This window comes from Manduca sexta, chromosome 28 (assembly GCF_014839805.1).
Source record: "Manduca sexta isolate Smith_Timp_Sample1 chromosome 28, JHU_Msex_v1.0, whole genome shotgun sequence".
Taxonomy (NCBI): Eukaryota; Metazoa; Arthropoda; class Insecta; order Lepidoptera; family Sphingidae; genus Manduca; species Manduca sexta.
The window spans coordinates 18,117,845-18,145,103 of record NC_051142.1 but is presented as its reverse complement, the minus strand read 5'-3'; the positions used below and the strand labels follow the sequence as shown (position 1 = coordinate 18,145,103).

The following is a 27,259-nucleotide window of genomic DNA, read 5'->3' as shown; positions in this document are numbered from 1 at the left end:
TGAGTCAAACGTCACTCGAAATTTCTGTCAAAATTTATCAATAGTTAAAAATTTTACGTAATGAAAAAGGGAAGAGGTGGGGCTAAAAAACTTGGCATTAAGGTCATCGACGAGGGTTCTTCGAGCAGTTCTGGACGCATCAGCCAAGAACATGCACGGCCCAGGATTAAAACCGCTACAGAAAGATCCATTCTGTCCCCCCATAATTCTACATCAAGTGTTTCAACATCTATATCAAATTCCTCGCTTTCGTCTTCTATTTCGAGGTAAAAATGCTAATAATATTTGTATTATAAATATCAATTTATCGTTGCTTTATTAATAAGTAACTTTAGAGTATTCTATTGTAATTGGATGAATGAATATATTAATACATAAAGTTGCTCCTATTCGAAATCAGTCGTAATAATATGTAGTATGAAGGTGTTTGTAACGACTCATAATAATATTAAATTAAGATTTAAAAGAACATTTTAAAGAACAGTGCCATCTATAACCATTATTTTAAATTAAATAACAAAGTATGATATGGCAAGCAAATAATCGTAAACTAGTACGGAACAAAACTAGTAGATGGCGCTGAACACAAATAATATTACATTTTAAATAGTATATTGGTCTGCATTGAATTTTTTTGTACAAATCCAATCATATTTAAATCAATGCAATCATTTATAAAACGAAATTCTCAGGTTTCGCAACGATTTCGAAGAGCTTAAATGTAAAATGCGGATATTCGGCGAGTCGCTAAGCCTTTGCCGATGCATCGCGGACGATTTCAAGAACAAGCTCACTTACATGGAAAAGAGATTGGAGAACTTGGAAAGAAGGCAGACGTTATGGCGGGTGAGTTATAGGTACAAATCCAATTTACATGAATATCTATTTTTTTAATTATACATTCACGCCTTTTATCTCCAAAATTAGCAGTGGCGCAATTTATGTTGCCAGTAGTGTAATTAATCCGTAAAGGGCTCGTGGCCCCTCCTAACATGAAAATGTATATCTATATATTTTATCCGAGGACCATATTTTTAAATCCCAATATCCAAAAAACTTAGTACTTAAATTTCACAAAGTTTTGTGGCTCCCTAAGCCCGAGGGCCAGTGACATTTTGTTCATCATACACCCAATAGTTTCACCGCTGCTGTATAAGTATATTCACCCTCTTAGTGCCATGTGTTGTCCCATGATGTCATAGATGAAACTATCGCCATATCGTCCACGAATTCCAAATTCCGGGCTTATTTCTTTATGTGGACACCTAATATAAATATTAATACCTACTTATAAAATTTGGGCAGTCTCTACAGATCTATGTAGCAAGAGATGATTACTGATCAGCGCTGCCCAGGTTACCCATAATATTATATTTAAATGTCTTATTGGGCATGATACTCTTATAATATGTTATGAACTTTTTGGTGATCTTTTTAATAAAGAAAAAATAATGTCTTATCAGAATTACACAAGTTCCGCGAGAACTCCTAGCCTTCGCAAAATATTAAAAAAAAAACACATATTCTTACTAAAATGGATCTTTGCGTAATGTTTTACATTAAATATACCATTGGGATCCACCTTGCAATGTGAGGGTACAGAACAAAAAGGTGCCGTTACATACCGGTTTTTAGTGGAGTTATTTTGCAACGCCAACAAAACCGACTTATTCATTCTGAATGCTATAATAATATATTACTATACAACGTCTTTAGAACTTAATGGATAACGCCATATCGGGAAGAAATTCCTAAGAAGGTATTATAATAATTTATCCAGCATTCTAAATACCAAGAATATTTATGTGTAATAAGATTCAGAGGTGTATTGAAGTATAAAACTACCAGGCTCATTAAATTATGTCAATTCGTGATCCATTAAAGGAAAAAAAACAAAAGCAATTTTGCATCCATGCATCCATACAGTACCAGTATGACGTTAGTTGACGGACCTGTTTTGTACGGTAATCAGTGTTCGATTCTCATCCCAAATATATAGAACTTGTAACAATCTTTTCAAGAAACGCTTTTCAATATCTAATATCAATATTCGTACACAGTACTTATAGGAAGAAAAAGAAGATAAAAAAATATTTAGTATTTATTTAGTATGACATAGACTATCATAGATACAAAGAGCATCTTTATATATTGTCTACTAACTTTAATAAGGATTAGGGGCTCTAGAATACATTCCAAAAAGGACCCGCCCCCTTATATAGACCTAGGCTAGGCTCGTCGAAATAACTTCGCAACATTTTTCCGACTCAATAAAAGATTAATAATAGGATTATGAGCGCATTTAATAGCATTACTAGTCTGAAGATATTGCTCACGCGTATTATTGTTATTGATGTAGATAAAACAAAAACATTCGATGATATGAGTAAGGACTTCGATAGTAACAAGATATATGCTTTACAATTTATGGGGGGTAGGTACAGTTTACTTGTATCTAATCTCTTGATTTATGTTTATTTTTGCAATGTGGGAAATTTTATTTATTAAATAGCCTATCGGCGTTTATTTCCAATTACTTTTTATTTGAATTAGTGCTCATTCATCTGTCATTCCGTGTAAGCATCAAAGGGTGTTAAGGGTCTGGGCTTTGCTTATTTTCTATAACATTGGGGACGATTGGTCTGAACAGTCGACGAGTCTGACGATTGGTCATGTCAGTAATATTTATAATTAATATTTTTTTGATAAATAAATAACAAACCAATTTGAACAGATTTTGCAAATATAATACTTGTGCTGACGTGAGCATAGGAGGGAGAGAGGGTGTTACGTACCATGGCCGTGTTACTTCAACTTCGTGAAATGATTCGTGGAATGGTATTCTGCAGTGTCTAAGCGTCCAAACAACCCGATTCCTACCGGCTTCCCTTTTAAGTTTATTGAAGTTTGTCTTAGTTTTTGTTTTCTATTAAATTGACCGCGATATGCTAGATTAGGTAACTTTTTTCTCGCGTTACCTTTTAAAAATTTTCATCCGAACCCGTTAAGCTGTTTCTTCGTGCACTTCTAACAAACATCCAAATGTTTTCATAAACGTTCACTTTTATTAGATTACTATATTAGAAAGATGGATAAAGTTTTGGTTAGGATATAGACATTAACAGAAGCGTTTCAATACTACGTATTTCATTGTATTAACAACAAACATTAAAACGTGTTATTTATCAAGTTCATTGTTTGATTCTCGATGTTGTAAACGTTTATTATATTGTCTACAGTCTTCCTCGTAACTGATAACAGCGTATCCGTTATTGTAACGCTTAGGAATGTGTTTTACCAATATCTAAGCACCTCAAACACATATAATAATATCAGCCCTGTATTATATACTGTCCCACTGTTGGGCATGGGCCTCCTCTACTACTGAGAGGGATTAAGCCTTAGTCCACCACGCTGGCCTAGTGCGGATTGGTAGACTACACACACCTCCGAAATTCCTATAGAGAACTTCTCATATATGCAGGTTTCCTCACGATGTTTTCCTTCACCATTAAAGCAAGCGATAATTCACAAAGAATACACACATCATTTTAGAAAAGTCGGAGGTGTGTGCCCTTGGGTTCTGAACCTGCTGACATTCGTCTCGGCAGTCCGTTCCACACCCAACTAGGCTGTCGCCGCTTCAAACACGTGTCAAGCCTTTATCTTCAAATGGGTAGGCACAGGTATATCCAGAGCATTCATTGTTGGACTGTGTGTTCCGCCCCGTGATGTGATGGGGCGAGCCTATCGCCATATTGAACAAATTCCAGATTCCACCCTCTTACTGAGTAGAAAGGCCCAATATAATTTTGCCCGGACAGGAGGTCAAACCCGAGATCGTATTACTACAGTCATACCATAAAACAACTACGTCACCAAGGCAGTAAAAGTATTGTGTGTGTGTAAATAATAAATAAAATAGAACGAAGTTGGTAAAATTTACTTGATTTGGTCTACATTGTAGCGGTTACCATCAGGCGAACGACATGCTTCTCGCAGTTGTAAAAGAAACTAAACAATGTATTCAAAACGTACATTATTCTTATTACATAAATCTAGTAAACAAAAGAAACATTGTAATTATAATAATTTTTAATGCGATGGAAATCTTTGTTCAATACAAGGACAAAACTAACATACATAACTACGTTTAATACAAGCCTTCACCGGCGGCTTTTAACGAACACAAATTTCTAGTCTTGATTTTTTGGACAATGATTATATTATATGAAATAGCTTTGGTTCGCGGCTTCGCCCGCGTGAAAAAGTTTTCCGGGATAAAAGTCCCGCTATATATTTTCCCGGGATAAAAAAGTAGCCTATTTATCTAAAGCTAGGATGATATATAGATTTTAAAATCTCATTGACCTAAAGATAGGATTTTTTTAAACCGGTAAATTTTCTATACTCTTTCTATTCTTTTTTACTTCCAGAGCGAGAGTAACTACTCGGCAATAATCCAGAAGAATAAGAGACTGTCCCACAAAACCCTGCAGGAGGCAAAGGTTAGTTTATTTATCAGAGAAATCTACAGAATGGCGGGAAAATACCTACTAATTTCTTATTGTACTTATACAATGCGTTATAAATAATGTGGATCTGCCTAGACTTGTCGCCTCCTAGGTAGAAGCGTATAATTAAACAAACAATCCCTATTATGATCTCCGATCCGGCTCCGAGAATGATCCAATCAAATTCATTTGTAAACATGTCAAAAAACTGTTCTCTGATTGGTTCATTTTCGCTATCGATCGAAAAGGGCCATTCGGGTCGTTTATTGGAAATGGTGGTATATATAAGGTGTTGTTGCTTTATGATCGGTAAGTTCTGACTTTCATATCTAGGCCGGACAATATTGGGGTTGTTCAAAGACAACAATTTGCCAGTACTGGATTCCTCACAGAGATCTTATCCAAATGCTTTATGGTTAAAAACTGAGTTACATCGAAACTCCTCTATGCCGCATGGTTAAAAAGTCTATTACATCAACCACGTATTAGATACTAGCTTTTGCCCGCGGCTCCGCCCGCGTTATAAAGTTTTTCAGGCTAAAGTTTTCCGTTATAAAAGTAGTAGTTTCCCGGGAGCCTATGTTCTTCCCGGGGTCTCAAACTGTCTCCGTACCAAATTTCATCTTAATACGTTGGGTAGTTTTTGAGTTTAACACGTTCAGGCAGACAGATGCAGCGGGGGACTTTTGTTTTATAATATATTTTTTAAGAACTTTTTAAGAGGAACAATCCCGTCTTACTTCATTGTTGCATAACTATAACCGTTTACGCAGCGCACGCAACGGAAGCTCTCAAAACTAATAAATTGTCCCCGTTTTTTCAACATGTTTCATTACTGCTCCGCTCCTATTGGTTATAGCGTGATGATATATAGCCTATAGCACTCCACAAATAAAGGGCTATCCAACACAAAACGATTTTTTCAGTTCAAACTGGTAGTTCCTGAGATTAGCCATTACTGCTCCGCTCCTATTGGTCATAGCGTGATAATATATAACTTAGAGCACTCCACAAACAAAGGACTATTCAACACAAAAATATGTTTTCAGTTCGAATCGGTAGTTCCTGAGATTAGCCATTACTGCTCCGCTCCTATTGAATATAGCGTGATGATATATAGCCTATAGCACTCCACAAACAAAGGGCTATCCAACGCAAAAAGAATTCTTCAGTTTGGACCGGTAGTTCCTGAGATTAGCCATTACTGCTCCGCTCCTATTGGGTATAGCGTGATGATATATAACCTATAGCACTCCACGAACAAAGAGCTATCCAACGTAAAAATATTTTTTCAGTTTGGACCGGTAGTTCCTGAGATTAGTCTTTACTGCTCCGCTCCTATTGGGTATAGCGTGATGATATATAGCCTATAGCACTTCACGAACAAAGGGCTATCCAACGCAAGAAGAATTTTTCAGTTTGGCCCGGTAGTTCCTGAGATTAGCCATTACTGCCCCGCTCCTATTAGGTATAGCGTGATGATATATAGCCTATAGCACTCCACGAACAAAGGGCTATCCAACGTAAAAAGAATTATTCGGTTTGGACCGGTAGTTCCTGAGATTAGCGCGTTCAAACAAACAAACAAACAAACAAACTCTTCAGCTTTATATAATAGTATAGAGTATAGATGGTCAATGGTGAGGAAGAACACGTGAAATTTTCGACCTAAAGAGCTCTACCCAAGGGCCATCAGTTATAGGGGGCCCTCGAGTTTTATGGCCCCCATGTTTTTACGGTCAGACTACCGCGAGATTGGCTAGTAAGTATAGATACTACGCTCATGAAGGGCTCCTGGATTAATAATTGGCTCATCTAACGCGAGATACTCAAATGTTCCTACATATTTTTCTTTTAATAAGCCCTTTAGAGCAGCACCTTAATTCTTTTGCCGACTAGTTAAGTTAGATAATAATACTTATGTTTTTCGTTGATTCATTTTTAATATCATTGATTGCGTGAAGGCTTCAAAGAAACCAGTCCACATGCGACGTAGGTAAATACAATTTGATTATCAAATTGAAGACGCAATTAAGAGGCGTCTCACTATCGGAAATATTATATTGTTTTTAGTTTTATAATTTACTAAGCGTTACACTGACTTTGCCCGCGTTAAAAAAGCCTTTCGCATATTATGAAATTTGTAATATTATTAAGAAGATAAGATTTCAAAAATTGTTACATCGGGTATGTTACCACGAAATAATAACAGTTTCAATTAGCAAATATTGTATTTTGTTTATTTTGTACATGAAGATAAGTACTTATGACGAATCTAAGGCAAATTAGTGGTCCCTGAGACTCGCCGAGCTTCACCGCTCGGGTCATTAAATACATGCCACTGCTGATCCTGGCTTACAGGAGTAGTGGCGGGTGTGAAGTCGAAAAAATAGTCTTTGAATACTTAACTTTGTATAACCAAAAGTAATTAGAAAAAATGAATACACTCATGTATTTAAAGAATATTTCTTCTGCGTTGTATTTATAGTTATGCTCGAACATTGGCTACTTGGGTTTGCATGAGCTATAAAGCATGAGAGTCCGATTTTAGCCGACCTCTAAACCTGTGCGGCTAATGTTGCCTTTGCGTTATCAAATTGGTGTAAAATTCGAACACGGCAGCCCCTGACCTTTACAGTTACTGAGGTCGCTGAAACGCGCGACCTTTTCACATATTAACCACTGGAATAACAAATTCTGTTTCACACTAAAAATTATGCTTGTGAAATTAATTTGTGTGTTTATTAAGGTTCGAGGATAATTTCCATTCAAATTCTAAATTGTACTTATACTATTATGTATGACTATTGAGTACAACATTCTTCAAACCTTAACTCAATAGAGCTCATATTTCCGCTACTTGATGCCACAGCTAAACAAACGGGAGGTTCCAGAATACTCTTAATAGAGAAAGATTTGCCTTGTCTCTTCACCAAAAGACCACAATGTCCAAAACTAAGAGGTGCGAGCGATGTTGGTGTGCGGTAAAAGGTATTACTATAGTTTATGATGGTTAAGGGTCACCGGTCATAAACAAAACCCCAGAGGAAAAATGGAGTGTTTACAATGAACAGAATGCAGGTAAGATCTAGAGAGAGAACTAGATTTTTCTCCAATAATCTTATGGTGCCCCAATAACAAAGTTTATATTGCGTTAGCTATGGATTGGCTATGCCTATGGCGTATCTAAACTCTATGGACAGCGTAAGCGAGTTAGATACCATCGATAGGAGCTCAAGCTTACTTGCACATTAAGACAATTAAAAAAAAAAATATTAAAGGTAACGCCACTCGATCAAGTTACTTTTTATATTTAATACAATGCTCATGGAAGCTCATGGTATTCAGTCTCAAAAATTGGCGGTAAAATTGTGTCAAAAAAATGACAACAAGTGAATGTAATGTATTTAAAATGTCCTTGAATGTCTGTTTACGTTTTTTCAACTTTGCAAAAAGACAAAATGAATTCTTTTGTGTCGTATTTCAACAAGAAATTTTGTATAGAAACCGATTTACATCGGTCCGCAAAAACAGATTAAAAGTCTAAACTTTTTTCGATAATTCGCTTTATTTCAGGTTGTGTCTGCACGTTAGGTGTTGTACTCGACTTCTTATAATTTATCAATAATTTACCTTTTATTATTCATAATGAAAAACAACTCGAAGGGATAGCTCGCTGTTTTCTGAAGATTTCCGATAAGCATATGCCATAAATGCCACAGGCAATATTCGTTGAAGAAATGAAGCATACTATACGTAGGAATCGAAGTTAAGACACGACATTTAAGTTGGTAAACAAAGCAGCGATGGTTGTAAGAGTACAAAGATGGTCGTTTGCTGAAATTCATCCAAAATAGAAAGTGGAAACGTCGTTTAAAATATGTAGTGGATTGTGTGAGCAGTGGAGGGGATAAAATGGAGGCCGTGGGGTTACTGCCTTTGCAGAGCGGACGACTGCGCAGATTTAGAGTTATTCGCGCTGCGCATGCATTCTAAAAATACGGACAATAATCGTAACAGTTTTATCAATTCCAATTTTGTAATTTAATAATTATAATAACAGCATATTTGTGACAAAAGTAAGTGTTGCAATATTGTCAAGCAATTAAAGTTTTTACGGCAGGGTTAATTTTCGTATCAACTATACTCTATTACTTGAGAATTCTAAGCAACATCTATGATAGGACTCAGTGACTGTAGAGATATATCATTATTTGATATTACACAGATTCCTTTGATGGTATTTGGAGAATGAAGGCTTCCACTCACCGTCTGGTAACACTGCTGATTTGTCCTCTTTGTTTCGTTCCAATTTAGATCAGGTGACTACGCTGAATCAAAATGGTAGGTTTAGAATGGTGTTGTAAACTCAGATGATTCGTCTCTTGCATACCAGAAATTATCGGGGTTTGTATCACTGTATTGTCAAAATCCTTAATACCGTCAACCAGTGAAGTATTTCGACAAATTCATAAAAAGTGAAAAATACCAACCATAAATAGGTCAACCACTAAAGAACAGTGTAAAGGCGGCTCAATTTAACGTCATAAATAAATCATTTGGTAAAACCTCGCCTTTACATGTAGTTACTGGTAAACCCCAAACCGGTTCGAAATTGCACATCTTTCCTTATAAAAAACTTGAAACTTTAACATCGGAGTGTTTCCGACCCATCCATGTGAACAAACTTTTGGCCAAATAATTAAATAGAACACAAATTAAAATGTGACAAAAGAATGTTCTTACGTGACGCCGTTACACAAAAATATCCTTGTGGGATGCGAAGACGAGACAAGTCGAATGTTTTTATCATAGAACCCCTTAAGAGTTTCATATTTTATCATTAAAATAAGGAAGAATACATCATATTTACAAATAATTACACGCAGTGTGATGGCATGACGTTATACCATGGTTTAAAAGAGTTTAAAAACACTTTTATTCCGAAGCATCTTGTGCATCGTTTTATAATATAGCTTCAAAAATCCTTGTAAGTTTTTGCATAAAATACGTCGGCAACGTTTGTATGGTTAAACAGTTTCATCGACGGAAAACATGATATAGCCGCCATCTTGAATTTATACTTTGGTATAAATTATATACGCATGTATTTGGTATTGTAGGTTTAAAAATGAAACCAATTAGGAGTTGTTCATCAACAATAATTATTTTAAAAGATACCTGTTAACTAGGCAGTACCTACTCAGGAACTTACTTATTAAATACAATAATTATTATATTATGTTAAATAACAGACAACCGGGAAATAGAACTCAAAGCACCTGTGATACATTTTAAAAACAAAACGAAGCCGGATAACGAAGAAGTGACGCCCACAGCACATTACCAGAGGCATTGTTGATATGTAAATTCAAACCAAAGGGTATTATAATAGATTTAAATCTTCACCAAGAGTCTTTACCAAAAATGGGCAGAGAGCGACGAGGTTAATACTCCAAAATTAACTATTGAACGAAGAGTTGTAGTTATTTAACATCCATTTACCTAAAACTTATGGACCTTAAGGACATTATTCCTATAAAAATACTTAGGTACTGTGGAGACGAAGGTACGCCGGTTGGAAATCCAAAAAACACGCTACCGACTTTTCAAAGTTACAACAATCAGTTCTGTAATGGAAAGAATTAACGATAGCTACATGCCTAAGTACGAGTTAATTCCGAAGTTATGGGAAGTCTGCCATACCATCCCAATAGTACGTATATGACATATGTTGTCCATTCTTAGCTTTTTTGGAGTTACAAACACGATCTTAATCATAAACATACAATATTATAATATTGTATTTCAAATATAATCATTCGATAGGAAGTAGAAACCTAGTGATATCCGCAGTCATAATCGAATATATTATGAAAATGTTTTCATCAGCTCTAAATAACTCAGGTCACATTAAATTTGTAATACTTAATCATTTTATTAATACGCATAAACAGCATAAAAATAAAAACAATACCATCCATGTGTTATTCGTCACAGCTTTATAATGAGAACAATAACTTGTTTACCTTTGCTTTATGTACACGTTTAATTAATAACAGGTGGATATACCTGAATATTAACATTTAAATTTGAAATGAAAATTATCAAAAACATACCCCTTTAAACACTAATGTTGTTATACAAGATCTATTTTAAAAAATAGACCAATTTCTTAGGGAATTGATCATAATAAATCGGTTAATTACTAAAACATGACTCACAAAATATATCCAAACGCTATGTTTACGGCTGTTTGCCTTTTTGAAATGTTTATCCATACATTATCATAAACATAATGACGTGTAATTTAGATGGTCTGTTGTTTTATTTAATTAATTGCAAGTAAGATGATTTTTAAATGAGTCAGATAGTAGTGACGTTTCGTTACACGTCGCGGTTCCGAAGGTTGCGCTCGTGCGTTTCCGCTCCCACTCGTTGCTGTTTTAACGTTTATCTCGCTCGCACTCATGAAAATGTCAATAGTTACACCCTTATCGAATTTCTACGGTCACATCGCGGCCGTCTCGCTCGATCGCGCCGTTCAGTACATATTTTTAGCTCGTACAGTGTAGACGTACTTTACTGGTTTGCGAATCGGTGAATTATTTTATTCAATTTGAAGAAATAAAATAGTCGTTTTTACGTAAAAGGAGATTGTTGCAGCGATATGGCGAAGGTAATTTGTTTTGTAGCTTAAAATGCGGTGCGTGGCGCGAATTTTGTGCGAAAATCTAAAAAAATACATTTTTGCATCGTTCGAACATCGTACGACCGGGATGACGTATCTGTATAGATAACTTAAACCATAAATTTCTATTTTTATTCTAATTACAATACTTTGTAACCGAATGATAAATTACATTGTCGACTCAAGACGTGAGAATATTGCAATTTACACAGTTTATAGTAAGAAACTGTGATGCTTTGTCATTTTAAAAAAAAACAAGGTTTCATAATATTGTGAGGGTTGTTGGTTATTAAAAAGTCCCTATTTGCAGTTTAAAAGCAAAATATTATAAGGATTTTTTCCTAAAACTTCAATATCGGAATACAAAAGAAGATTAAGTACATTAAAACATAATATACCACATATGAATAATATCAAAGATTGTGAATCATACGCTGTCGCACGTTCTTAAAAACATCCTTACGTTGTTATCCATTTTATATTGTTATTTTCGGCATTTATTTCGTCATCACTAAAAACAATGCTACCTTCTGTTAATAACCGGTTATAATACGCATTATTTAACACATATGAATACTTAATTAGTACGACGTATAATGTATCATAATTTATCGTAAGTGCACTAAAAAAATTAATGAAACGGGGAAAAATTATTTTAGTACGGCAACATTGACGCGTGGAAGAAAATCAATACGGAAAACCGAAAAATGACAGATCTGAATTACAGAAGTTACCGATTTACTTTGTTGTTTATAAAACTGATTTTAAATGTCTAATACTATCAAAAACATATTAACGCAAGCTAGAAATAGCTACAGAAGGTTTATAGAGATGAATCGGAACAGTTATTGGGTATGTTTTATTTATTATTCTTGTTATATCGACGTGTATAAATGGCACATATTTTCTCTGTTTCTTTACGCCTGTGACCAATAAATATGTGTTTAATCTTGTCTTAAGGTGTTGTGCAAGCGTTTGAAGTGTTTGAACGAGTTATTTCGTAAATAAAACCTTTAGTTTTATCTATTTACACAACCAATATTACCAGAGGGCAGTTGAGGTTATGTTTCGATATTACGGTATTTTTCATGGAATTTTCAACCTTGGACTTTATTGTAGACTTTATTGCTTATCTTTATTTCCTATTGTGTGACGTATACGTGCATTTTATGACACATTTTTCCGTCTCTATGAATGTTATCTATATGATTCAGGTGAAGGTAAATGTTGGCTACGAAATAAAGTTTTTCGTAACTAATTAGACTCATAGGTGTCGTAAAATGATTAAGGATTCATCACGAAGTCTGTTTTATTGAATACAATAGTACTAAGTAATTAACAACTAAGACAACCAATTAAGAGTTTACAATATTGGCTGTATATTCTCTTTTTTAGTCTAGCGGTAGGATATATGGGCTTTAGGACAGAATGTCCTGGGTTTGATTCTCGAGTTATGTAACACTGCATGCGTTTTTGACATAAGACATGATCAGAAAACCTGAGTAGCTGCTTGTTGCGTAAAGAATACAATTAGTACAGGTTGAGTATATTAAGTTGTTTATTAAATTACTGCATTAAATATAAATGGACAATTGATTTAAAAGTAAGCCTGAAGTTTATCTTCTTCCTTTCTTCTTTGGGTAGTCAAAGTAGTGAAAGGCTGGTACATTAGATAGGCTTGGTTTTATATTGTCTTTACCAGTGTGGATTGTGCTACATTTTCTCTTCATTTCCCTTACCTGCCAGCCCAAACTGGATACATTCGTTTACCTTATGCTTTTTTTATTACAATGACTGTAGCTATACAAGTGATTTTAATGTAATTAAGTAATAATAACAACTATAAGAAATCATTTTATGTATCATAAGTGCAATTTTGTTTGCCTATGTGATGATATATTTTTTTTTAATATAGGACATAAACATCCTATCCTCAAAGTTATGTCTCTTCCGAAGGTTTTAAAAATGTAATAGAAAAACGAAACTAAACTAAAATCTAAATATAATTTATAGTTGGTCAGTAGTAGTTTTTGAAATAATCTAATTTTGAGTGGACTTCTATTTGCAAATTTTATCTATTATAATGTAAAGAGTAAATCTATTATGTACTGTGTTGTTCATTTAGATTGAGGAATCTTCATAAAATTAAATTATATTATACCTCAGAAGGACAGTCTACAAAGATGATACAAATACTGTCTATTTTGTAAATAAGCATTGTAACATATCAAATACTCTGTTGCAATTTCCTTATTAGATTTTTTTTATAATGGTTTTCCCTGTTTGTTTCATAATAATATGGAAAACCCAGAAGTCATTTACTATTTAAAATTTATTAGTTAATTGAGTTGATATGTCTAGTGAGGTTTCTAGGAAATAAATAAGCACTATTGCATATAATGTGTAGATATTTTGTCTCTTCCAGAATATTGCAGTTGTTTTAAAAGTTGATAATAGTGTTAAATGTTTATTGGTTAACTTGGCATTTTATTCAATCACTTCTGGCTAGACAATACAATTATGACGGCCTCTTGGAAACCAGATAAACACGACTGACCCCAGAACACAACACACTAATATCGGCCACTATGCCAGGTTTTGGCTCTTTTTCTGTGAAGCTAAAAAAAGTTTTACACTTTGTATGGTGGTTGATCCCTGGTCAATACAAGTATCCTACCATTGGCATATTTTTGGAATTTATGTGCACCTTTTTATTTGGTGAAACATAACCATTATGATTACATCCAGAACTGAGTGCTACAGTTTTACAAATGTGTTGAAAAAATGTTAAGGTTAAAATGTTATCAGTGTGTACTGACTGTAGTTGATAACGTATGTAAACAATGTTGTACTTATATAATACATTGCCCTCTGCTGTATACATACTCAAAGTCAGTTTTGTACTGAATGGATGTCTGGAATGGTTATCAGCAATTAGTTGTCATGGTAGTCTTAGGTTTGTTTCTTTATTATTGAATCAGGCTGTTGAGTATTGTTGATTCAATAGCATCAAATCTCTAGTATTTTTTCCAGTCTATGATTACTGTCTCTGTGGTCTAGTGGTTGGGTTACATAAACGGTAGGCAACGGCTTAGCTTTGTTTTAGTACATGAGCGGCGGATGCAGCTAACCATCAGGCGGACCGCTCGCTCGTTTGCCTACTAAGGCAATAAAAAATGTAGCGTTGGGTTTTGGACTAAATTCGCTTAGGACTGCAACCCCCAGAACGGATCAAGGAAATGATGACGATCGTAAATACTTCTCCAAATACTTTCCGAAAAATGCTATCTATCCATGTCTTATCGTGTAATAAATCATATACAAACACAACAGATTGCAATTATTACTTTAAAGGATGGAAATGTAGAGATGTGATGCTAATTTTATCTTGATTTCAAATATTCAAGACAAAGGAAAAGCTTCGTTCATTGGCGTTGTTTCCGCGACGAAACGTGCAGGGATACGTTCAAGTTGTAGGAAAATTTTGGTGACGACAAAAATTTAAAGTGCACGGAATAATGTTATTGGTTCATACCTTAAATATACATCTAACTATATTGGGAATTACCAGTTCCAAAAAAAAAGGGTTCGCCTAATTTACTTACTGCGGGAATGAAACACGCTATCTTTCCACATCCCCGCTGAGATGTTGTAATTGTAATGTTGTGAAACAAGCTAATTGAAATCAATCACCTGACATCATGTGTAATTAATATCAACACTGCACCGATTGTGGGAATTAATGTTAATAGAGGTGACTTCATGCTTTTAAACACATTGATGCAAATTAAAACTCTGTCATCGATTAAAGCTGGTTATGTGCAGAACTTTTTATTGGAGAGCTGTTTTTGCAAACACATACATACACACTCATTGCTTTATCCCTGAAGGGTAGGCATATGCGCAATTAGTCGCATACACTATGCCGTGTTCCATTATGTGATATGGGGCGAGCCTGTCGCCATAATATCGCCTTTACAGCTGTCAAATCATTAGAAGGTAGTAGGCAATAGAAGTATAGTTTCGCATTTGTGTTGTGTAAATCGGGATTAAAATTCAATATATACGATACAAAGGGTGCTATGTTGCCGATTGTATCGACCACTACACATTATGATGACAAATATGATGCGCCGTTGATTTTTTGGCAAGTCGCTTTACGGCTTCAACTTTGTACACTGTTCTCTCGGATACAACAGCTGACCAATTTAAAAATTTCAAGCAACATATTATATAAGTGAAAAATCATTGTTGACACAGAAAGACACATACTAATTGAAGCTTTAGAATGTATTCCGTCATTTTTACAGCCGACTGTTCATTTATCGCCATTTTCAATAAACGAACTCAATCGCATTTTCGATCTATCTCAAAAACGGACCAATCAGATCAAAGATTTTTTTGACTCGCTTATAAATTAGATATTTCAATTGGTTTATTCTCGGAATCGGATTAAAGATTGAGATCGTTTATTAAAACGGCTGTTAGTAGAGCAACATGCGTTACCCTGATAACCGCTGGGTTTATCTGTGGAGTGAAGTGTATTTACTACAAGGTGCAGTTTTGTCACTTTATCATGAAATATATAAATAATTTCTATCACCGTTGATAGACAATTGCATTTATTACGGAAATTGTGATTATTGCGATAAATAAAAATACACAAACGGCAAAATTTTATTCTTAAAAATGTTAAAGCGCTTTTAATTACAGAATAGCAACAGTATCAAATATAACGGCTTTTAATTGCTCGATAGCGGCTTCTAAAAGCTAGTTATAATCTGCCGCCATGTTTTTGTAGTAAACACAAGCCGGATACGTTAAATGTAAAACAAGGCCAAGATCCATGATTTTGACACGTTTAATCAACGTACTGATAACGCATGCGTGGTTGAGACACTGGATTAGTGACGAAATTTCGATAACGCCAAGAGGTATTGGCCCTTGGACTGATTACGTTACAAAACAAAAACATTCGTACAATTGAGGAAAAAACGTTTCGAAGATATTTACGTTTATTCTATATTTACATTCGAACCCGTGCTTCCTGAGATAAGCGCGTTGAAACAAACAAAAAACTCTTCAGCTTTATATAATAGTCTAAATTTGTCAAGTTTTGGTATTTTTTGCTCGGGATCAGTCTAAAGTCAAAATTGGTGCACGATATAGAGATAAATTTGCCCTATTATATCATGAGACGAAACACATATGGCAAAAAAATTTATATCCTAAGAGCACTTCTGTCTATACTTTCGTGGATAAAGCATTACACTATTATTGTGGTCTTTGATGTGTGATAATTTGCTATAAGTTTACCCTCGTATACTGGTTTCAATCCAACTTATTCTTTACGCTTGGTCTCTAGACATCAAGTTCCTCGATCACCACGGAGGTCTTCAATATTCCTATTATTTCCAGAAACTGCAAATGTGTGGCACCGAGGAGGAGATGAGGGAAGTGGCCGGCAGGATCTGCAGGAACTACCTTCATGGCGCCTGGAAGAGCGTCGACCCTTCGGACCTGGAGTTCAGAAGGATTAGGTAAGATCAGATATCTTTGACCCGATATGTAGCTAGTTTAGTTTTTCTGTATGTTAATGATTATCAATCAGCTCATCACCGTCTACTGGTAGCCACCAACCATTCTGGTCTTGAGCAGCCCGCATCTGTTCCTTACCAACGTTTTAGGGTGTCGGTCCATCAATGGGGCCTTTACTATCTACCTAATCGCAAACATGATTGTAGCAACAAGTTTTCATTGGGGTTATTTTTTATCAATATCAAAATGTGGGGCTCGTTTGTCTGATGATCACGGCTGTCCATAAACAGTTGTAACGTCATCTGTAACCTGAATTACAAAGCGCATCATCATAATGGCTGTAATATTCTTCAAACGGAATGCAGCTCTTTGCTGCTTGGTGGTAGATATAGCCAAAACAATGTTACCTCGCACTTCGTAAACAAAAGACTAAATACCAGTAGCGAAAGGTGAAATTTTTCAAAAGGTAACCCGAGACAAAATAATATTATCGCGGCAAATTTAACAGAAAATAAAAATTAAGATAAACATCAATAAATCTAGAAGGGAAGCCGGTAAGAATCAGAGATTGTATAGACGCTTCGCCACTGCCAAGTACATATAACAAGTTAGCGACTGCGCCATCTAAATATTCAGCTTAATATTAATGCTCTTTTATTCTCAACTCTCTACGCATTTAACACATATTTCCATGACGTCGTTCGATATGACGTCACATATGAATGGAATATTTCGTACCCGTTATCTGGTTGGTTTTAAAGATATGTTACGTCGCAAATTGTGTCGGTTTGCACTGGTTCGTCGATTCATAGATATTACGTAGTGTATGTAATGTCGTTTTAGATTTGTGAGACAAGAATTGCGTATTTCAACCTAATAGTCTGATTGTTTTCGCCCGTGCAGTTATTGAACATTTGGAAAGCTAAATTTGACGAGTTAAATGCAATGCCATGCAATTCTTCCTCATTAAAATTCATGTACTACGCTGTTGGCATTGTTTAAATGTGGCCCTTAACATTCGGTAAATGAGGTCTTTAGTTTCACCGTTTTTTTGTCATATAGTTCCTCAATCAGACTTTTATAAGTTGGCAAACAGCTAGTCGACTACTAATAAGTGCTCCCATAAATCCACAGTACCAGAAGAATAATTTCTAAAGGGAAAGAAGAGGATTGTTATACGTTGGGGCTTACGGAAATTCACAATTGATATCTGTAGGACAAAAATCAAGGCGATGGCTGAAGAATGACCTTTGATAAATGTATTTCCTACTACATAATATTCAGAAGACTCGTAATGATAATCATAATGTACGATCTTGTATTTAATATGATTTTTAAAGCATAATATAAGCTAATAAGCAGGAGAGACGCCTGATGGTAATCATTAATATGGAGTAGGATCCATGTTGACTGCCGGGAGATGATTCCCTCTCGGCAGTCGACAAAATTATGCTGGCCTGTTTAAAACCGGATATATACAGGCGGATACAGAACGCGACGCACTTCGTGGGCCACTATGGCGGGTTTTACACCTTGTGTACGGTGGTCGCTATCAGGGCGGATATAAATGTCTTACCGCCAACAGACTGTTGGACCGTCTGTACATAATAATACATTTGCAGTATTTATTTACATTTCGATATAAAAAATGTAAATAAACACAAAGGCAACCTTGACTTTTTCGTCTAATGTGAGCATGGCTTATAGCGGGTGCTTTCAAATCAATTGTTAATATTTTTTTGCCGCAATTTTTTGCGTAATTTTTTTTTTACAAAAAAATGTTTGTAAACATTTGCTAAATTATGTCACGTTTCGTGGATATTTTTGAACGTGTTTTTATTGTGTTTTTGCGAGGGTTTTGTGTGGAGTTAATCGGTTTTCCGCGGCGGTGAGGGTTCCGGAATGAAAGTATTGTTAACTTTTTACCCGACTGCAAGAAGTTAGGAGGAAAATGCTTTCCGAGAGTATACAAGTTTTTCAAGAATATACGAGTACAATCATTTTTGTAGATTTTATATAGTTTAATAAAGATATAATAATTATGCAATTGTTGTATTTATGTTTGATATTGAAGACGAGAAAACCTTATGGCGCATTGTAGCAACTTTTATGAGCTAAAACGAAACTATTGACTTTTTAATATATTTTCAAATATTTTAGTATCACATGATTGTAGTGACCCCACGTAAATCCGGATAGTAACTAAATTGTCAAAAATACAAACCTTGGAAGGCTCTAGAAAATTCCGTCCATATTCGTGACTATGACGTGCAATAAATGGGCTCGTAAATGTCATGATTTAAGGAAAAATGAACACAATGGATGTATAATAAATAGTTTTAGACAACAAAAAATATACACAATTCTTCATGATAGGCTAGTTTTTGTGGTTGCCGTTGAAATTCTCCTACCAAGCCATGTTGCAAACATATTTATGGATAAGATGGGATAGTTCGGAGTTGTATCACTCTTATAGAATACTAAAGTCGGGCTTGTTGTGGCATCTTCTGTGGTATTTTTCAAGTTAACTGGAAAAAGCCTGATCTTTACATACGGTAACACATCTGGCCCCCACTATCGAAGCGATCCATTCATGTCGATAGTATGTCTGAATCGTAGTACTAATGTTTTCTACTTCACTTAGAGTGTCTGCCTAGAAACCGATTAAGAATGTCCAGTTATATACCCAGAACAAACTGTGTACATAAACAAATGACTAATCTATGTCGGCGCTCAAGATGTAAACTGACGTGACGTCAAACGTAGATAGTAATGTCTATCTCCCAGTCCGCAAATAGTAGGGCAAATGTGCAATGGAACAATTTCCTATGTGTTTTTTTTATACACGGCAAAGTCACTCTAGTGCATTATATGGTAAGCGGAGTGTGGTCCAGATTGAATGACTTGAGATGATTATCCTTTGGCAGTCGACATAAATATTAGTTTGTACTCAACACTATGCCGCGACAGATTGGTTAATGGTGGAACGAACTGCAGAGACAAATGTCTGATGGTTCAAAACCCAAGGGCTTCTTCAAAATTTAAGTGTGTATTCTTTGTGAATCATCGCTTGCTTTAATGGTGAAGAAATACATCGTGAGGAAACTTGCATGCTTGAGAAGTTCTCCATAATAATTTTGAAGGTGGCTATAGTCTACCAACTACTAGGTCAGCATGGTAGACTGAGACCTAAACCCTCTTAGTAGTAGAGTAGGCCCGTGCCCAGCAGTGGGACACTATATTATACATGACTGATATTATTATTGTAATTATATATAACTAAAAAAAATATTTTCACAGTGGCGGGTTATCGAACTTCCTATACTACGTGGCGCTGCCCGAGGACGCCAACAAGCTGGCCGGGTACTCGGTGCGCGACAGCTCGCCCGACACCGACCCTGAGACAGTAGCTACCAAGCTCATGAAGAGGTCCGTCATCAGGTCCAATTCTTTCAGCATCGAGGAACCTAAAAAGGTAAGAGAAGTCATCATTTACTTTTGCATTCATTAGCGGATTAATAGCGTAGCGTAAACCATTGTAATTCGCTGTTGTTTTTGATTGGGGTCCAAAATGATCCATATGAACATTTCCTTTGTCAAACGTCGGTTACACCCCTGTGATTGGGTGTGAACTGTGAGTTCAACGTTGATCACTTCTCAGTGACTTTACTTGGCTACTTGCAAAAAAATACCGTCCTATTCCACTCTTTTGTGGTGTCGACACAAAAAAGTTTTGGCTTATAGTTTTTTTAGCTTCCGACGGTCGCCCGACGTCGACTACTCTGGGGGATCACAATCCCGGGCAAGTCATGTTGAGTCGAACACGGGACCTCCCGGTTTACGGTCCGTATCCGCTGCCACTAGACCAGGAGGCGGTTTAAGTCTCGTATACACACTAAGGTGCGGTATCTGCGATTTTATTTTACCGTTTTTATTAAACTATATAAGTGTTTATATTTTTATAAGTCTTAATATTATAAGATAACTCGGTTTAGCCACAAATATCTAACCTAAATAATAATCATGTCGAAACTTAAATTTAATAAAATAAAGTATACCGTATGTTATACGTGAAGTTTTACAAAATGCGTTATACATTACCGCTTTTGTTCCCAGGTACTGCTACGTATATACGGTCAGGTGCATGGCGAGCGCGCAATGGACGCCATAGTGACCGAGTCCGTGATATTCACGCTACTGTCCGAGAGGCGACTCGGGCCCAAACTGCACGGCGTGTTCTCCGGTGGAAGGATTGAGGAGTACATACCTGTAAGTGTTTTTTGTTAATGGATCTCAGACTACAAATATTGTCATTTGCTTGATTCCATAAACAATAGCAATACTCAACTTTAATCTTGGCATACTTCACATAGTACAATACTAAAACAGTAGCGTAGCTATAGCAATAGAGGGGCCCTATATCAAAATGTGTTGAGGCCTTTCAGAGAAGTGCGACCTTTTGGGTGACCGCTTAATTGAATGTAGGTATGGGTCAAGGGGGACCCCTAAAGCTTGGGGGCTCTGTATCATTGATACTGCTGATTCGGCGGTAACTACGCCCCTGCTAAAACGTTTTTTAAATGTTTATTCAGTAATAATAATATTAGCTTCCTTTACACTTACATCTGAATACAACAGTACTTGCACAATGGCGGTAGAAAAAAGCATAACTGGGATTCTTCGGCCTGGAAACTGAATTTTTTAACATATAATGTATAGCTGTGTTTAATTTTCTGTTCGCAGGCCAGACCACTGCTTACCAAAGAGCTCTCTGAACCGGCATTGTCCATGAAGATAGCTGAGAAAATGGCTGCCATCCACTCGATGGACGTGCCGCTATCCAAAGAACCGAATTGGCTGTGGAAGACCATGGGCAAATGGCTGAAAACCGTCAAAGAGGAGAGGCTCACCGGCCACTCCACGGGCAAGGTGAGTTTATGTGTGTAAATGTTGCCAGATCTGTTGGGTCTTTTTTGACCTACAACGAAAATTGTATATTATATAAGGCGATGTCGCATGCAATGGCTTGTATAGTCTAACTGTAGGAAAATAGAGTCCATAGTCATAACACAACTAATTACCAGTCACAATATAAAGCATTAGCAAACACACCGTTTTTCTATGATACAGTAGCCAACCAGTTTGAAGTAGTTTGTAAATTGCTTATATCTTATCAGTAGTTAGGCTTACTAAGCCTCTTAATGTCTACTATAAATAAATAAATCCCATTCTACCATATTTATATTATTCAATATTCTAGAATGACGAAGAACAGCGCGTCATCAAGCAGCTGAAGGCTGTGGACTTCGACAAAGAAATAGAATGGCTCAAAAAGTTCATCGCCACTGTTGATTCTCCAGTAGTCTTCTGCCACAACGACATGCAAGAAGGTAAGCCTCGGGTCTAAATTGACATTTTTTATGAGGTTTTATCTATATAGGCCACAGCAATATCTTTTAGAGGATTTTAGTTCTTCCATATTAAGGGTTAGAATATTTAAGTATACGGTAGTACCTATAAAATTCATAGAATCTATAGAATTATAAATTTTAAAGAATAAAATTGGTGGTTTGATGAAATTGACTACTGATCCCAAAAAACAGAATAAATATAAATTTTCTATAGTAGTGCTACCCTACACAAGCGTGGATCTACCACAAAAAAAATACTAACAACATAACCCCATTTCCAGGCAACATCCTCCTCCTGGAAGACGTATTGCCCCACCTCGACGAAGAGGTCTCCACCATCTACGTGCAAGCGTACGACGTCGACACACCAAGGTCCAGCAAAGAGAACAATCATACGAAAATGGCCCAATATTCGGGACCTCTGATGACCTACGAAGACGCAAACACATCAGACAGCGTGTCCAGCCACATCTCAGACAGCGGGGAACCTAAACTAGTGCTCATAGACTTCGAATACTGCGCGTACAACTACAGAGGGTTCGATATTGCAAACCACTTCCAGGAGTGGGGATATGATTACACGAATCCGGAGCATCCGTTTTACTTTGAGAATCAGGAGAACTGTCCCACTTTGGAGCAGAAGGTGGGTGTTTTTTTTTTTGTGATTTGTGTCCATTACTGGAGTTCTATCAGGTGGAGATTTTGTTAATGCTGAACAATAACAAACAAGTAGATGAATAAATTATTGTTGTGAGATATTATATCGGTTAGTGTTAATTCGAAAAAAAATCTGATATAACAATATTTATTCGTATTAAAACATGATCAACTACGAAACCAAATAAAAAAAAACTCAAACAAATTGAGCTGAGCTCTAAAACTGAAGTAACATAAAATTCTCCCACAGGAAATCTTCATAAAGGAATACCTGAAGCACTACAACTCGAACGTGTGCGACGACAAGGACGTCGGGCCCTCCATCGACGACGTCAACCACCTGCTCTCGGAGGTGGAGGCGTTCGCGCTCGCCAGCCATCTCTTCTGGAGTCTGTGGTCCATCGTCAACGCGTCCAAGAGTCAGATACCTTTCGGATATTGGGTGAGATGATCTTTAAGTACATTGGAATTATTTGAATATCCAATCGCTTAGCAAAAAAGTTTATCACTTTTTAAAATTAAAGTACTCTCTGAAGCAAGAGAAATGTAGATAATTTCTGTTTTTAAATATGTATTCTGAATTAATAACTCTTATATTTTTTTGTCATTATAATATACAATATTTTATGTATTATAAATTTCAAACATTAGTTAAAAGCATTATGCTCAGTATAATAAAATATGTATGTACATATTAAACGTTTTTTCCCACAGGAGTACGCCCTCTCAAGGCTCGACACATACTTAAGGCTCAAACACGAGATGATCAAAAAGGACAAATATGGCTTCCCACAGAAGAGGAAAATATGCGAAGTGGACATATGAAATGCGACCCCTCAGGAGTAGACAACGTCGTCGGATAGGGACGCGGAATAGACCAATATAAGTGGAAGTGTCATGTACGCAAGAATCTGCATAACTGGCTTGTTGTTATAGCATTTATTATTGTTTTCAATGCTTTAATAAGACAAAATGTTGCTGGTCCTGTGGTGGCTAGCTAATCGAATACCACAGATCACTCCCATAGGCATTAATGGCACTTCCCTTGGGTTCTTATTCCGTGTGCAGGGTGCGGACACCGATAGACTGACGGTATGAACTATATATTCTAAAACATGTGATTATTTTAGTTCGGTACGGCGCGGCACAGAAATGTTTCAGTGGGTGGTCACGTGGTGTCATGCAACAATGGAATAGTTGATTTCTCGATTCGACCTTTATTATGTTAATTGAACGGAGCTTTTATCGATTGTAGCTTGGAATATCGTTAATCGATATGTACTAATAGACAATCGATAGTGCTTTTTTATATTTGGCAGTAACTTACTTTAGAAAACAACTTTTTTCATGGCCTCATTTACACAAATGCATTTATTAAGTCGTAATATAAGGTTTAATGTCGGGTGTATTTTTTTCTATTACAATATGACGTCACGTGGTCTCACTATTTCTATCGTGTCACAACCACCGCTTTACTATCAAAAAATATTACATAATAAGTATTTAAATACCTAACTATAACAAATACAATAATATTGTGTCCATTACTGGATACTAGACATTTGTAAAATAAAATTTAAAAAAACATTAAGACGGTACTAAAATTGATATCCGGTCAATTCCGACTATGCATTTCGCTTCCTTTTCCAAAGCGACATTTTATAATATAAAAAATGTTTATAAGAATATCACTTCGCCAGATGCACGTGGATCAAATAATTGTGAACTGGTTTTTATACGTGTAAGATTATATTTAAATATTTATTATAACTTACGTGTGGAATGAGCTGTGTCGATGAATTTAAAATTGACAAATTCAATTACACCCTTATTGTGTTTTGAAAACTGGACGTTATGTTAAAAATCTATCGAACAAAATGACTGCACTAGGAACTATATCTATCGTTATACGTACAACTTCTAGAACTTTCTTTCTAGTAGGTGCTTTTATTGCTTAGGGTAAACCTTGAGCAATTGTAATAGATTTTAAATTTTATCGACACATCCTATATTTCTTATATGAAATGCTGGTATGCTATCAGTTTTAGTTTTAACTTTGGTCCCACCTTGGTACCACACGATCAATTGTGGAAAATCTTCGGACCAAAGCTAATGTTGCAAGTTCAAATCATAAACTACTTTATGTAATATTGTTTGGTATAATTACTGATTTCATAACTTGTATTATAATATAAATCCTCAAATATTTGAATTTATTATATTTTAAAGTCTACAAGAGTTTCGAATATAACTCGAATAATATGGTTATACTTAGGTCCATTTTAGTCCTATTTATTATTATTTATCAATGGCTTAAAATATTATTATAAAAATACTTGTGTTAAATCAATAATTCATACCAAAATATAAATACGTATCTTACTTTTGAGCTTGTATGAAACCAAAATAAGGGGATAGCTGAAATTGATGTTTTTTTAACCAAAAATAATGATTTTTGATACACATGCTTTTTTATGTTTAGTTTGGATTGTCGCTGTGCAAAAATAGATGTAGCTTATGGGTCATTTTTGACCCAAAATGTTACAAAAGGGGCTGAATGTACTTTCTTTTAAGGTGCGGTAATAATTAAGAAATTGCGCGTAAACTGAGTGAGCATTAGATATCTTTGGATTTGCATAATCTGCTATGGTTTTCTTTTGACTGCCATTGTTACAAATATATTTTTTTTATGTTACAATATTTTTTATAAACACGTAATACAAAGTTCTCCCTTAGGTATAGTCAGCCATTTTGTCTGTTATACCCACATCTTCCCTTTCCATACATTTCGGATATCCATAATTGTTTTTGAAACAAAGTAAATATCAAATAGTGTTTCAGTTTCTCACCAGCACTCATTCTGACAACTTTTCCACGCTCATTTGAATGGCTTTGTACGTACTTAGTGTTCATTATTAGCTACTCTACTTACCTCCAGCCCTCCAATTTATCACAAATAGTTTGTATATAAATAATCATCTATTAAATAAAAAAAAATCGAATTATCATATCCTATATGCTGCCGGCATATGAGCGATGGTTATGATCCAATTTCTAGTTCTACAAGGATATATGATTTGTTTCTTTCTGAACTGTACAATTAACAAATAATATAAAAGTGAAACAGTTAAAGTAAGAAACTACTTTTCTTTACGCTCTACGTGATCCAGCGCTCAAGATTTATTGCCGGTAATTATCAAACAATTTAGAATAGAGACCGGGGTAAATGCGCAATTAATTAAATGTTGATCATAGGATTACAAAGTAAAATCTTAAAAACATAAAACATAGTATCTGAGTATTGAATTTTTAAAGAATCATATCTCTGATGTGATCCCAGAATGTACTTCTGTTATGGGGTAGTTCCACATCGTAACGAAGCATCTAAAAACTTATTTGTAGTTGGATGTTTATAAATGATAATACATACCATCAGGTGGGCTACTTGCCCGTTGGACACTATTGACAGACGATTTGAGTCATTACGATCTGAGCCTCAGAGTAAACCAATCAAAATGAATCATGTGTTTAAAAAAACCTTTATTTTTATTGGTCAATTTAAGCGATAGATTGAAAAGTGCGATCAGGTTCGTTTATCGTTAGTAATACTATACGCAAGAACTATTCGCTTTTCATACATTATGCATTTAATTTTGACACCCGGTCTCTACTTACATTCCACTGATACATGTTAATAGTTTAGTACACGGGCTTCGAATCCCACACTCCACAATGCAAATATAACCGCTAAGCTATGTTATTTTAATTTTATAGCCAAGGTTCGCTACCTAGTCATGAGTATTGGGTAAAATTAATTTTGAGGTTATGTCACTCGTAAGCGACAATAAATGTCAAATTAATATTAAAATCATGTAAAGATGTCATTAGTATTATCCAGATTTATTGAAATGTTTACATTAGCTTATTTTCTTAGTACATAATGTTTATTAGATACTGTATTATGAATTATACGTATGAAGAGTTTATTTGAATTGTGACGCATTTTTTAAATGACATCTATATGGCGGGTAGCGAATGTGTAAATAGCTCTTGACCTATGTTGTGATTATATATACGCAGCTGTTATGCGATAGTGTAATAAAAATGGCGGCGAGGTTTGACATATACATGTGTCAATTTTTTCTAAACGTTAATTGTGATGCACCCCATCTTTGAAATAATAGATGTCAGTTTTTCTTTTATATGTGTTCAAACGACACATAAATGCCATCTATTGACATATAGTGACACAAAATGCCCCGTATATGTGTCAATACGTCGTCGCCAGTAATAGTGATTTAATGTAAATAGTCTCTAAGTACTTATTTGTGATACTGATTCGTTTTAATATTGAATATTTAATATTTGTATATGATGTAGTTAGGGTGGAATTAATAAAAATAAATTGTTTAGTTTGAGAACGTGATTTTCTTTTTAAATGACCTAGA

The 27,259-nt window shown here is 35.4% G+C and overlaps 1 protein-coding gene across 3 annotated transcripts; it reads left to right on the top strand.

The window, feature by feature from the left end:
* Positions 1-33: 33 nt before the first annotated feature.
* On the top strand, positions 34-27,232 carry LOC115447027 (choline kinase A2). Of its 3 annotated transcripts, XM_037444337.1 has the most exons (11): positions 34-266; positions 693-846; positions 4,437-4,508; positions 16,624-16,745; positions 20,044-20,218; positions 20,860-21,012; positions 21,487-21,672; positions 22,004-22,133; positions 22,436-22,797; positions 23,062-23,253; positions 23,526-27,232. In XM_037444337.1, exons 1-11 carry the CDS (start codon positions 61-63, stop codon positions 23,634-23,636), a joined length of 1,863 nt encoding a protein of 620 aa, XP_037300234.1. In that variant the 5' UTR covers positions 34-60; the 3' UTR covers positions 23,637-27,232. The 3 variants fall into 3 exon arrangements, with proteins under 3 accessions (XP_037300234.1, XP_037300236.1, XP_037300235.1); XM_037444339.1 differs by lacking the exons at positions 34-266; positions 693-846; positions 4,437-4,508 and adding an exon at positions 10,993-11,193; XM_037444338.1 differs by lacking the exons at positions 34-266; positions 693-846; positions 4,437-4,508 and adding an exon at positions 11,891-12,057.
* Positions 27,233-27,259: the final 27 nt, after the last annotated feature.